The sequence below is a fragment of the Phascolarctos cinereus genome, unplaced genomic scaffold, assembly GCF_003287225.1.
Source record: "Phascolarctos cinereus isolate Bilbo 61053 unplaced genomic scaffold, phaCin_HiC Scaffold_4;HRSCAF=312, whole genome shotgun sequence".
NCBI lineage: Eukaryota > Metazoa > Chordata > Mammalia > Diprotodontia > Phascolarctidae > Phascolarctos > Phascolarctos cinereus.
In genome coordinates, this window is record NW_027555847.1 from 203912817 (window position 1) to 203926413 (window position 13597).

The 13597-nt window shown below is 39.7% G+C and overlaps 1 protein-coding gene across 1 annotated transcript in view; it reads left to right on the forward strand.

Annotated features, from left to right (window-relative positions):
• The first annotated feature begins 911 nt into the window (after window positions 1–911).
• Window positions 912–13597, forward strand: part of SUSD1 (sushi domain containing 1) — a 334279-nt gene continuing 321593 nt past the window's right edge. The window contains exon 1 of the mRNA XM_078152858.1: window positions 912–1181. Coding sequence (XP_078008984.1) covers window positions 1025–1181 — 157 coding nt within the window. The 5' untranslated portion in view covers window positions 912–1024. The remainder of the gene's footprint in view (window positions 1182–13597) is intronic.

Here is a 13597-nt window from a genome sequence, read left to right on the forward strand (position 1 = left end):
GATGGGAAAACTTAGGCCCAAGTAGTTGGAGTGACTTCCTCAAGGTCACAGAGAGCTGTTTAAAAAACCAAAACAAAACAACAAAAAAGCCTTATTTTCATTGCTCCGTGGTATTTACCTCATCTTTATTTCTGAATATCTTTTCCTTTCTCTCTTCTCACAGTGAACTACTCCTTATAATAAAAATTAAAAATTAAAGAAAATAAAAAGCAATTCAGAAAAAGTAACAGCTGTGTCTGACACTACATGCAACATTCCTCTCTCATTGTCTCCCAATAGGTGCCAAGGTGCAGAGGGAGTTGCATTTTCCCAACTAGTCTGTGAGGCCAAGCTTGACTATTATGATTTCATGGCAGTTATCATTTTTGAAATAAAATATAATGCAGCTTTTGTCTCTTTTTTTGGACACTGCCACAACATAGTAAGGAATGGTTTATTTTTAACCTTTCCTTGACAGCAATATATATATATATTTTAAGCAGGAGGGCAAATTTAGCCCTTATCAGGGCCACCACTCATGCTGGCCTGGAACTGGACCAAGAGGGAGGAGGGGTCAGGGGGACAGTATGGTTATGAAACAGGAAATGTCAGTTTCAGTGGGAAAAGGGAGACAAATGTGTTATATGTGTGCATACGTTAATATATGAAAAAGAGGCTGCTTGCAAACAAGAAAGGAGCAGGTGAGGGGCTAAGAAGGATGGATTAGGAAGGGGTTTGGCAACAGGAAGGCCCACAAATTATATTTTTTTAATACAAAGTACCAAGGAAGGATTAGTTTCTCAAAGAGTGGGTGAGGGGCGCACTTTCTTCCCCTCTTTTCTCCACCTACCCCGCCCTCCATCTCACAACCCACACCCTCCCTAGTCCGGAAACTGCCACAGGCCAACCCTTCCCCAGGGGGTGGAGGAGGGTTTATCAGACCTCTCAGGAGAAGCTCAGTCCCCAGTCCGGCGAGATCCATAAGGCCTTGCTTTCACCCCAAAGAGACTCTGCTAACCTGCTAACTAACAAGGGACCAGACGCTATGGTCCGTGAGGGCAGGGGCCCCTGGAGAGGCGTCTGCAGTAACTGCCCCTTCCCCTTACTGCAGGGGCGGCAGGGCAGGCTTTTCCTCCTCCTCCTCCTCCAGCTGCTGCTTGTGCAGCTGTTGCGCCCAGCCAGCCGCGCCCTCGGCGCCCCGGGTAAGTGAGTTGGCTTCCCCGCAGTTGGGCATCACTGAGGGCGGATCGAGACTAGGGCGGCTCCCGAGGGCCGGAGCCTGAGCTGTTTATAGCGCGTGCAGCCCGGGGGGAAGACTGACACACCCATCTCCTGAGCTCACAGAGGTGTAAGCACTCACCCAACGCTGTTGACCCAGGTACAGCTCCAAAGACCCCATTCCTCTGGAGCAGGACGATTTGTTTATTTTCAGTCATATTTTTTCTCTCTCTCTTTCCTTCTCCCTTTACCCCTTTACCCCCTCCTCCCTCCTCCTCTCCCTTCCCCTTTCCCCCTGTCTCCTCTGCCCCCCGCCCCCTTCTTTCTGTCTCTCGTTTTTCTCTCTTACAGTAACATTGCAAATATTCCCCAAGGTATGTAGCCTGATAAGCAAATAATAGAAACCAACTGGAAAAGAAGTACAGTTTGAAAGACCCCAGAATAATAATAACTGAAAATTATTTAACACTTTACAGTTGGCAAAATGCTTAACATGTTTTTTTTTTCATCTGAGTCTTACAACAACCTGGTGAAATGGATGCTATAGGAATTTTTACCTCCGTTTGACAGATGAAGAAATTAAGGTTTAGAGAGGTTAAATGACTTGTGGTGGTCACATAGTTCAATGAAATAATTAAAAATTGAGGTTCATAAGGCATAGCTCCTGTCTTTCAGGGCTTATGGTCTGGGGAGATAAGGTTAAGAAGGTTACATAAATAACAAACTAAACAAAATAGGATGCAAGGGAAAGATTCCAAGTGCTATGAGAAATTTGAGGAGGGGAGAGCACTTTGAGCTGGCATCAGAGTAAAGGTGGGAACTGGGTTGGGTCTTGAAGCAATGGTGGTATTTGGTATCATAGATTTAGAAATGGAAGGAATCTGAGAAGTCATCTGGTCCAACCCACTCATTTTGCCAATTAAGCCCAACCAGATTAAGTGACAAGGCCCAGGTTACACACGTAATAAGTGACAAAGGCAGGATATAAGTCAGGTCTTCTGGTTCCCAAACCAGGGCTGTTTCCATTGTAGCACACTGCCTCATTTCAACAGTTGTAGGTGGAGAGAAGAGGCATGAGGTGTGGCATGAGCAAAGACTGGGAAAAGGTGGGGTAAGAGGGGAACGGAGGACTGTGAGTTCTATATTTTGACTGAAATGTTGATTGTGTGAAGGAGAAAGGTGGAAGAGAAACTTGGAAAAACAAGTTGGAGCCAGATTTTACAGGGTCTTGAATTTTAAGAAATTTACATATAGGAAAGAAGACATCATGTGATTTATATGAAACGTATAACTTGAAACAACAAAACACCTAGGACATGGTATATACATAACTGTGTGTATATCTGTATCTACATCTATAATTATACATTTCTACATACATACATATAGTATACAGCATGTATATACAGTTATATATACATCACTGTATATATGTGTGTGTGTGTGTGTATATATATATATGTACATATATATATACATACACACACACATACACACATACACATATATCCATCTAAACTCCATAAACATCACCATATCTTGGATAAATTAACCTTTGTGACATGATACAAGGCTATGCTGCAGTATTCCATCTCCATTTGGAAATTTCTGTAATTCCATATAGAATGTTTATAATATATAAATTACATATAGTATATAAATATAATGAATATATTTATTTTTATATTTATTCCATATATGTATGGAATAAATCTACACATGCACATAGTGCCTGGCATATAGTAAGCACTTAATAAATGCATGTTGATTGTTGTCTGACTTAACCAACATTTATTGAATGCTCACTATATATAAGGAATATGCTAGGGGCTATGTGAGGGCAGAAAGTATAAGATGTGAGTACTTTCCCATACTTGAGTTGCTTTGCTTATACTTTTTGATCCCCTGCATTCAGTTCCACCTGTCAAGATTTCCACTCTTCCTTCAAGACCCAGAGCAAATTCTACTTCCTCCATGATGCCTTCCCTACTTTTCCTAGTCAGAAGTCATAGCTCCTACATCTGCTCTCATAGCACTTCATCTGCACCTTTACTAATGTATATTCATTTTCTACCTTAATTTATAGCTATTTTATTGGCACTTGTCATCTCTCCTGCCAAATTTTAAGCTTCTTGAAATCAAGGACAATGTCTTATTTTTCTGTGTATCCTGCTTGCACAGTGAGAACTAGCACAGGAAATGATTCAGATTTGTAAGCTGTTTCACAATAACAATTTGTCAGTTTTTGTCCTCATTTTTAGTTTTCTAACATATTTTCCTTTGTATTTCTGGGGGAAAAATCCTGGCTCTCTGATGACTTGAATGAGCTTTGAAACATTTGACTTCCCCACACCAGCAGACATTGCAGTATCTCAGTCATTGAAACGTTCTTTTTAAATATTGCGACTTTCTTAGAGTAGTATCCATTCTTTTTTTTTGATAGTGCCTTATTTTTTTCCAGTTACATGTAAAGATACTTTTCAGTGTTTACTTTTGTAAAATTTTGAGTTCCAAATTTTTCTCCCAACGTATTTCCACATTTGTCATGTTATGAAAGAAGAATCAGATCAATAGGAAAAAAAAAACACGAGAAAGAAAAAACAAGCAAAAAAGTGGAAATAGCATGCTTCAATCTACATTGAGACTCCATAGTTCTTTTTCTAGATATGTTTGGCTTTGTCCATCACGAGTCTTTTGGAATTGTCTTGGATCATTGTATTCCTGAGAAGAACTAAGTCTATCCATAGTTAATCATGCACAATGTTGCAATTGCTATGGATGATGTTCTCCTGATTCTGCTCACTTCACTGAGCATCAGTTCATGCAAATCTTTCCAGGTTTTTCTGAAATCCACCTGGTCATCATTTCTTATAGCAAAATAGTATTCCATTACATTCATATACCACAACTAGTTCAGACATTCCCCGATTGATGAGGCATCCCCTCAATTTCTAATTCTTTGACATCACAAAAAGAGCTACTATAAATATAAATAAATATAAATACTATAAATACATGTGGGTCCTTTCCCTTTTTTATGATCTCTTTGGGATACAGATCTAGTAGTGGTATTGCTGGATCAAAGGATATGCGCAGTTTGGTTGCCCTTCAGGCTTAGTTCCAAATTGTTTTCCAAAGTTGTGGGATCAGTTCACAACTCCCCATTAGTGTCCCAATCTTCCCACATCTTCACCAACGTTCATTATTTTCCTTTTCCACCATATTAGCCAATCTGATAGGTGAGAGGTTGTTTTGATTTGCATTCCTCTAATCAATAGTGATGCAGAGCATTTTTTCATATTATTATGGATAGCTTTAATTTCTTCCTTTGAAAACTGCCCGTTCATGTCCTTTGACCATTTGTCAATTGGGGAATGACTTGTATTCCTATAAATTTGACTCAGTTCTCTGTGTATTTTAGAAATGAGGCCTTTATCAGAAAACACTGGCCGTAAAAATTGTTTCCCAGCTTTCCACTTTCCTTCTAATCTTGGTTATTAATATCCGCTCTCAAAACCATGGCAAGAAAGAAAGAAGATGTATGTCAATAGCATGAGATCCAGCACTCAGTTGACAGAGAACTGATTAAATTTGGGGAATTAGCTCAATACATTGTTTCATCTAGTCAAGGTCAGATGTTCTGAATCAGTCTATTGTTAGCAAAACCACACATGAATGAATATTGCTGTCTCAAAATAAAACTGCATCAAAACTATTGCTTATCCCAAGTGATTAGCCAACCACTGTAACGATGAGAAGTTGGTAAAATTTCCTGGCTACCTTTTCCCCATACTAGGGATATTTACATTTTAATAGGGTACTAAGCCTGAATCTAAAGAAATAACTACTTTCTGTGGAATTTCAAACATCACTGATGAGGTCGGAAAGGAGTGTTTTGGTTGTTGTTTTCTCCCTTAAGTAGAGGAGCCTTCTCCTCTCTGCTCAAATAATGGCAGCAAGTTGTTTAAATGAAAGGAATATAATGGACAAAGAAAATCTGTGCTCTCATTTTAGCTTTGCCATTTATTAGCTACATAATCTTGGCCCTACTGAGTTAGTCAAACACCTATTATGTGCCGGGCATTGTGCTAAGCACTGGGGATACAAAGAAAGGCAAAAAACAGTTACTGCTCTCAAGGAGCTCATAGTCTAATGGGGGAGATGATATGCCAGCAACTATTTATTTCAGCTTTCTGGACTTTAGCTGCTTAATCTCTAAAACGAAGGGATTTGTTAAATCATTTTTCAGTTGTGTCCTACTTTCTTTGACCCTACTTGGTGTTTTCTTTTTAGAGCTACTGGAGTGGTTTGCTGTTTTCTTCTCCAGCTCATTTTACAGATGAGGAAACTGAGGCAAAGAGGGTTAGTTGACTTGTCCAGGGTCACACAGCTAGTAAATGTCTGATGCTGAATTTGAACTTAGGAAGACGAGTCTTCCAAGTCCAGTGCTCGATTGCTCCACTGTGCTACCTAGCTGCTCAAAATAAGAGGATTAGAGTCAATGATATATAAAGGCCTTTCTAACTATAATACTTTACTTCTGTTTAATAATATCATGCAGGTAGATGTTTAATGCTGTCAGTTCTATATATGTGCCTGTTCCCAAAGACCCAGCTGTGCTGGTGTTGTGCATACTTTTCTGAAAAGAATGCTTTACTTTTTTGGTGTGGTCTTTGCACAAACACTTGTTCCTTAGAACCAGTTATGTAGTGCTTACTACGTCAATCTTCTAAAACAGGTAATATGGGTAAAGACAGCCGGTGCATACTGAGAGGTTGATAACATGGGAAGGAACTACTTTGGTGTTTATAAACCCACTGATAGATCCTACGAGGGGAAGTCACTTTTTATGTTAAATGTATTAGTAAGGGATGATGAGGGGTTGGGCTTGTTTGTTATGTTCTTAAGCAAGATATCCTGGGAAAGCAAAATAAAATCAAACCAAACTGGGTTCTTGCTCACAGTCTGTTTGTAGCCATTGTTGAATTAATTGATTTTTTTTCTAGTTATTCATTAGTCAGACATTACAAGTGCACTTTCAATATTAATTACACGTGAGAAGTTGAGACAAACAATTAGTTGCTTGGCAGACAGATGTTTAGGTACTAGTTTACTGTGAACTTGATGAGTCAACATGAGTATGACACAGTTGTTATGAAAGTTAACGCGATGTTAGGCTAATATAAAAATAGCATCCAAATCGAGAGAAGTAATAACCTTGCTGTACTCTGTATCGGTTTCTTGTGTTAGTTCTGGACGCTACTACCGCCCATTTTGTTTATGTTTGTTGTTCAATTTTTTTGTCAAGTGACAAATATTTTTAATTAATTTATTTTGTACATATATTTTATGTTGATTTTTAAATTTACATATTATATAATATAATATATACCATATTTATATTTATTTTATTTTGTACATATATTTTGTTGTTGATTTTTATTTTTCTCAATTAATTGTGAAAAAAATTTTTAACGTTCATTTTTTAAAAACTTTGAGTTCTGAATTTTCTCTCACACTCCCCTCCCCCCTCCTTGAGAAGGCAAGCAATTTGATATAGATTGTTCATATACAGTCATGCAAAACATTTCCACATTAGCTATCTCACAAAAGAAAATACAGACCAAAAAACCCCCAAGAACAATAAAGTTTTAAAAAAGTATGCTTTAATCTGCGTTCAGACTCCATCAGTTCTTTCTCTGGAGGTGGATAGCATTTTTTTTCGTCGTTAAGTCCTTTGGATGCTATAGCAAGTATATAAAAAAAAACTGCCCCTCTCAGTAAATCTCCCCATTAAGAAAAAAAAAAAAGACAAACCCCCAAACCAAATCCATCAATATATAGCTTCATAGTTTGTCAAAACAAATTCCCACATTGGCCATGTCTGAAAAGGTATCACCTGTCTTTCAAAGTTCATCACCTCTCTTTCAGGAGGTGAGTGGCATGGTTATTCTTTTGGACTTGTGGTTTATTATGATGTTGATTCTAAAGTCTTTCAAAATTGTTTTTCTCTATAATGTTATTATATGAATTGGTCTCCTAGTTATGCTCACTTTGCTCTTCATTATTTCATAAGGTGTTCCCAGTTCCCTCTGAAATTGTCCATTTCATAATTTCTTATGGCATAATAATATTCTATTATATTCACATACCACAATTTGTTTATCTGTTTCCCAATAGGAAGATATCCCTTTAGTTTCCAATTTTTGACTATCATAAAAAGAGTAGTTGTAAATATTTTTGAACATATAGTGTTTTTCCCTCATTCTTTGATTTTGTTGGGGTATGGATCTGAAAATGGTATATCTGGGTCATAGGGTATGCACAATTTGAAAACTTCCTTGGAATAATTCCAAATTGCCTTCCACAAGAGGCAGTTTACAATTCCAATAACCGCGCAGCAATGTTCCTTTACTGCCACAGTCCCTCCAACATTTGCCATTTTTGATGATCTGATAGACGTGAGGTGGAACCTCAAAGTTCCATTAATTTATGTTTTGTTGATTATTATTTATTTAAAGGATTTTTTTTTATGATTGTGGGAGCTTGGACTTCTTTCTTTGAAAACTACTTGTCATGTCCTTTGATCATTTATCTATTAGTGAATAGATCTTAGTCTTATAAATCTGAATCATTTCCAGATATGTCTTGGAAATGAGACCTTTACCAGAAAAACTTATTGCCGAGATTTTTTTTTTTTGGTATTACCTGTTTCTCTTATAATTTTCACTACATTGTATTTTTTTGTGCAAAAACTTTTAAATTTAATGTAATCAAAATTTTCCATTTTATCTTGTGTGATCCTCTCAATCATTTGTTTAGTCATAAATGAACTTTTCTTCTCTTTATAGATCTGAAAGGTAATTTCTTCCTTGCTTCATCTAATTTACTTATGATGTGACATTTTATATGTAAATCATGTATCCATTTGGAGCTTATTTTGGTATATGGTGTGGTGTTAACCTAAACAATTTCTGCCAGACTTGCTCACCAGCAGTTTTTTTCAAATAATGACCTCTCCCCCTCCCCCCCAAGTAAATGGGGTCTTTGGGTTTATCAAAACAGTAGGCTACTGTCTTTGTGTCTGTATTTTGTTGCTGTTGTTGTTGGGTTTTTTAGGCAATTGGGGTTAAGCGAGTTGCCCAGGGTCACACGGCTAGTAAGTGCCAAGTGTTTGGTCTGAGGCTGGATTTGAGCTCAGGTCCTCCTGACTTCAGGGCCGGTGCTCTATCCGCTGCATCTGTATTTTGTATGCATGATCTTTTCTACTGATCTACCTCCCTTTTATTTTTATAAACAGTACCAAATCATTTTAATGATGACTGCTTTGTAAAACAGTTTGAGATCAAGTATGAATAGGTCCCTTTCCTCTTACTTTTTTTCATTATTACCCTTGAGATCCTTGACCTTTTCTTCTTCCACATGAATTTAGTTGTTTTAGCTAGTTCTATAAAATATTCTTTTGGAAGTTTGGTGAATCTTGTGAATTTGCAGAATAAGTAAATTGGTTTAGGTAGTATTGTTATTATACTGGTAGATGCAACACTTTAGAGAATGGCAGTCACATTGTCAAAGGGTCTTAAAAGTCACGTATACTGGGCCAGACCTAGCTCAGGTTTCTCCAGTGATTCAGGCTCAGGATTGAAATGCAATGCTCACAGACCATACGATGAAATAAAAACTACTTAGAATAAGGTTAAAAAGGACACAAGTCTTAGTTCTACTAAGAACTACTAAGCTACTCCCTTTTTACCTCCACTTTCTGACACTAGGTCAGAAAGGAATCTGTGCAGGAGAGTGGGAATTCCACTAAATCTTCAGAGTACCAACTCCCCATAGGCTGGACGAGTTATGGGAAGACAAACCAGTTATTCAAACCTGAATCCCCTGGACCAGTCCAAACCCATAGATAATCTCCCTGTCTTCTTAAAAGGAAACCAGCTCAGAATACATAAAAAATGCTCCTACCATATCTTTCCCCTTGGGCTAAGTGCCCCCCAATTTCTAGGTGACCTTTCACCACTAAAATGGTCTTAAACAGTTTTGATCTCAGGGCAAGTCTAGCCTAACCAGCATTGGTGGAAGAGCTTAATGCATATAATAAGAACACAAAACCATCAAAAAGTCCTTTAAAAAGTACAACCCATACAATGGGGATAATATCAGAGGAAGTCCCTAATGAGTCTTCCAATGTAAAACAAAAACACAATGAAACAAGGATGAATGAAACCAGTACCAGGAGCGTCAAGTCCACAACATCAGCGCTGATAGCTCTAGCATCATTGACAATTCCTTATATATGTTGTTAAAGGTCAGGGATATCTGTTACAAAATAGGTAAGAGGTTATGAGCCACAGTCATGCAACATGCCCAAGAGCCTGAGGTGAGCCCAAGACTCATTTCATACTGCCATCCACTTAGTGTTCCTTGCCCCATTTGCCAAAATCTTCCTTTTCCCAGGAGACAATTTTTGCCCCACAGCCCCATACTGAGGAATGAACTCCTTCTTCTGTGGTGCCTAGGTGAAGATTCCCTCTCAGCTTTATTGAGGGACTTGGGATTTACACCATGTCAGCTAAAGGATTCCCTTTCTTCCAGGTAAATTCACCTTTATCATAATGATGGGTTTTTTTTCCCCATAACTGGACCTGAGCAGCCATTACTCCAGTAATGGGGGATAACCTCAGGTCTGGCAGTCCTGGCATTCCCTGTAGGTTGAGCTGTGAGTTGCATGGCTGACATTTGAGGGACAGGACAGAGATGTGGGACAAATGGGATTTTTTATTTATACTGATGCATAGGAGGTAACCATGGATCTGTCCTGGAGAGTACTAGCCTGAACAATTCTCCTGTTTGGGATCAGAGCCAAGGAAAGAACTTTGCTCATGCTTCTTATTAACTACAGTTGTTTGTAGGGCATATTTTTGTCCATCAGAAACATTAAAAGCCCTTTGCTGAATTGTAGAGATCATATCTACCCCAATGCACTTCCCAGATTTTTTACTCCTTAGTCCACCAAATTCTTTCTAGGAGCCAAGAAACTGCTATCCCAGAACCATCTGTCTTCTTATTTTGGTATTGATTTAATATAGACACAGCATCTAGGAGATAGGACACCCAGGCCTAATGATCAGGGGTGGGACAATGAAGCTATTGTTTTAAAAGTCTGGGTCAATGTTCAACAGTGCCAGCAGCCCGAGGATGGTCTGGGACATGGGAAACCCAGTAAATGTAACCGTAGTGGGCCCAATCTTGGATGTACATAACAGTAAAATGGGAGCCTTTGATCAGAGGGAATAGTGCAGGGAGATCCACAAGGAAGAAGGATATGTTCTGTAAGGATTTTTAGAGTGATGGCTATGGTGGTGAATTTAACTGGCTCTGTAATGCTGTATTTTGAATAAGGATCTATTGCAATAAAGGTAAAAACCTTTATCCGGAGGTAGGAGAATAGGGCCAATATTGGCAAACCACAGGTAGTTAAGAACCATGTGGGATCATGCCATACTGGTTTTTCAAAGGCAGAAGCTAGGCAGAGCCAAGATGGCAGAGTAAAAGCAGTGACTTGTTTGAGCTGTCCTCCAAGCCCTACAAAACACCTGTAAAAAATGGCTCTAAACAAATTCTAGAGCAGCAAAACCCACAAAAAGACAGAGTGAAACAAATTTCCATTCCAAGAAAACCTGGAGAGTTGATTGGAAAGGTTTGCTCCAGGCTGGGAGAAGAACACTGTTCAGTGTGGGCCATGCAGGCAAAGACAGGGCCTCAGCGAACCTGGAGTAGTCCTCAGGGGAGCTGTGGAGGTTTCCAGACTTCTCAGCCCACAAACACCAAAGACAAATTAGAAGGTCAGTAGGAAGGATCTGTTGGACCTCAGTGAGAGAGGAGCTTGGTCCAGCCCCAGTCCTGGCACAGTCCTGGGGCAGCGGCTGCTTCTGGAGCTCTGAGTCCACAGACTGAGGGGGAATCGAGTGGCCAGTCAGAGGGGGATTGCAGGGATCTCTTTGCTGGTGCTGGGGTAGGATTCTCTTGCTTTGCAAGTGCTTGGATCTGGGTTGCAGTTCTGGGTGGCAGCCCTGGGGTGAGGAGGAGTGCTGGCATGGTGGAGCTTGTGCTGGCAATGGAGAGGTAATCCTCCTCACAGTTCCAAGACAGACAAGAGTGATTGTAGTCACACATAGACTAGAGTACAGGCCAGGAAAGGAGTAAATACCTTGCCCTTGATCATACCACCTTGGAAGAACTAAAAATTTACAGGTCCCTAGAAGTTCCTCTGAAAACAGCTGCACAAAACCTCTGAAGCTTGGGACAGTATATTCTGCATACTAGAAGTAGACCCCTACCTTAACAAAGAGTTTAAAACTCAAGTAATTGGCTGGGATCGTGAGCAAACTGCACAAAAAATGTCAGACCGTAGAATCTTTCTTTGGTGACAAAGAAGATCAGAACATACAACTGGAAGAAGACTTGCCAGAAGCTTCAAACATAAGGTTATACCCTACTGTTGGATTAATGACTCCTCAGGTCCAGTTGTGTGGAGCTATCAGACAAAGCAGCTTTCCTCAAGAACTAAGTCCTTGTATTTGAGGTTTAATGGAAGATGAAAAGTATTGGGGCCAGGTCTGGAGGTCTCTACCTTTGGCAAAGCCATAATTTGTTCATGCAAGGCACCAATGCCTGAGGGAGCAAGATGCTGAATATACCATTTCCTCTTAACAATAGAATCCTACCCATATTGTTAGAGAGACCATCCTGCATCACTCTCTACGTCAGTAGCAAATCTAAATGAAGGAAGATGGTTCAATAACAACTAGGGTAATAGTCCAGAAACTGATTTTCAGAATTGCTAATTGCTGGAGATACAAAGAAAACCCAAATACAGTTGCTGCTGTTGAGGAACCCACAGTCCAATGGATGAGACAACATGCAAATAACTATGTGCAAAGGAAAATGCATGCAAGATAAATTGAGGGTAGTCTTAGAGGGCAGCCAGTTGGTGCAGTGGATAGAATGCTGGGCCTGGAGTCAGGATAACCTGAATTCAAATCCAGCCTCAGACACTTACTAGCTGTGACCCTGAGCAAGTCACTTAACCCCGTTTACCTCAGTTTCCTCATCTATAAAATGAGCTGGAGAAGGAAATGGCAAACCACTGCAGTGTCTTTGCTAAGAAAATCCCAAAAAGGGGTCATGAAGAGTTGGAAATGACTGAAAAATGACTAAATCAAGTCTTAGTATGAAGGTACTAAAATTGGGGAGGACTAGAAAATTAAGGAGGTGAGAATTTAGTTAAATTTGAAGGATGCCAGGGAAGGTGGGAGGCAGAGATGAGGAGGAAGAGCTTTCCAGGCATGGGCACAACCAGTGACTCCCAGGAATAACCAGTTTCTATGCCCATGATGAACTTCTTCTGATTAGCCTTGGGCAGGGCATGTATTTAATCTATCCCTACTTGAGCAAGGATGCTCCTTCTTTTGACAAGCAGATGATTACAGAGGTATTATTAAAATTGTATTGGGACATCAGAGACCATGGATTTAAGGGTTATTACATTCAGAACTTCTGACTGAAACTAGGGTGCCTCTAGAGGCATGTTGAGTTACAAGAGTAGCTCAAGTGTCTATATCTAGCAGCCTGTTTAGAACAGCCCAAGCCTTAGGGGAAATGCAATCCTTCACCTAAGTGGACTCAGCCCAGTAGCCCCTTGAATTCTGGTAGCCATGACATGGATGTCTCAGAATAATCTAGTGGGATGAGGGCTTTGGGGGATGTCCCAAGTTTGAGTGGAGCAAAGGAACCTTTAAATCCATGTTCTTTGATGTCCCAATACATTTTAATGACCTCTGCAGGCTGATGACTAATCATCTGCTTGTCATATCCAAGAGTCATATCCAAAACTACTTCCAGGAGAAAATATTATCACTTCCTGCCCATCTAATATGGCAGTCTGCATAATACTCCTTCCCATTATCTCCAGTTTGTATTGATGGATCTATTCATTTGGATAGCTGCCCAGCACATCTAGCTGATTCACCTAATTTTGCAAGAGCAAATACTCCGTAAGCTGTCTAACCTGAGGGAGCTCCATAGCCGAAAGAAATGCTATTAGTGATCTTAGACCACACTTACATTGACTATCATTCTAATGACTCATTGGCTTACTGTCCAAACTTTTCCAGTAGTCTTCCAAGTCCTCTGGTGGTGAAAGCCTTTCTACTCTCTGAGTCACTTTTAGAGGAACTCCTTGGGGAAGGGTGGTGTCACGGGATAGTAAAGGGATCAATCCAAAATTTTTTTTGTACCAGTGAGATTTCCAATTCTCATTGTCCGCCTGTTCCCATTGTCTTTCCTCAAAGTCCTAATCTCAGTGAGATTTAACACATCCTTCAACTAGATCTCT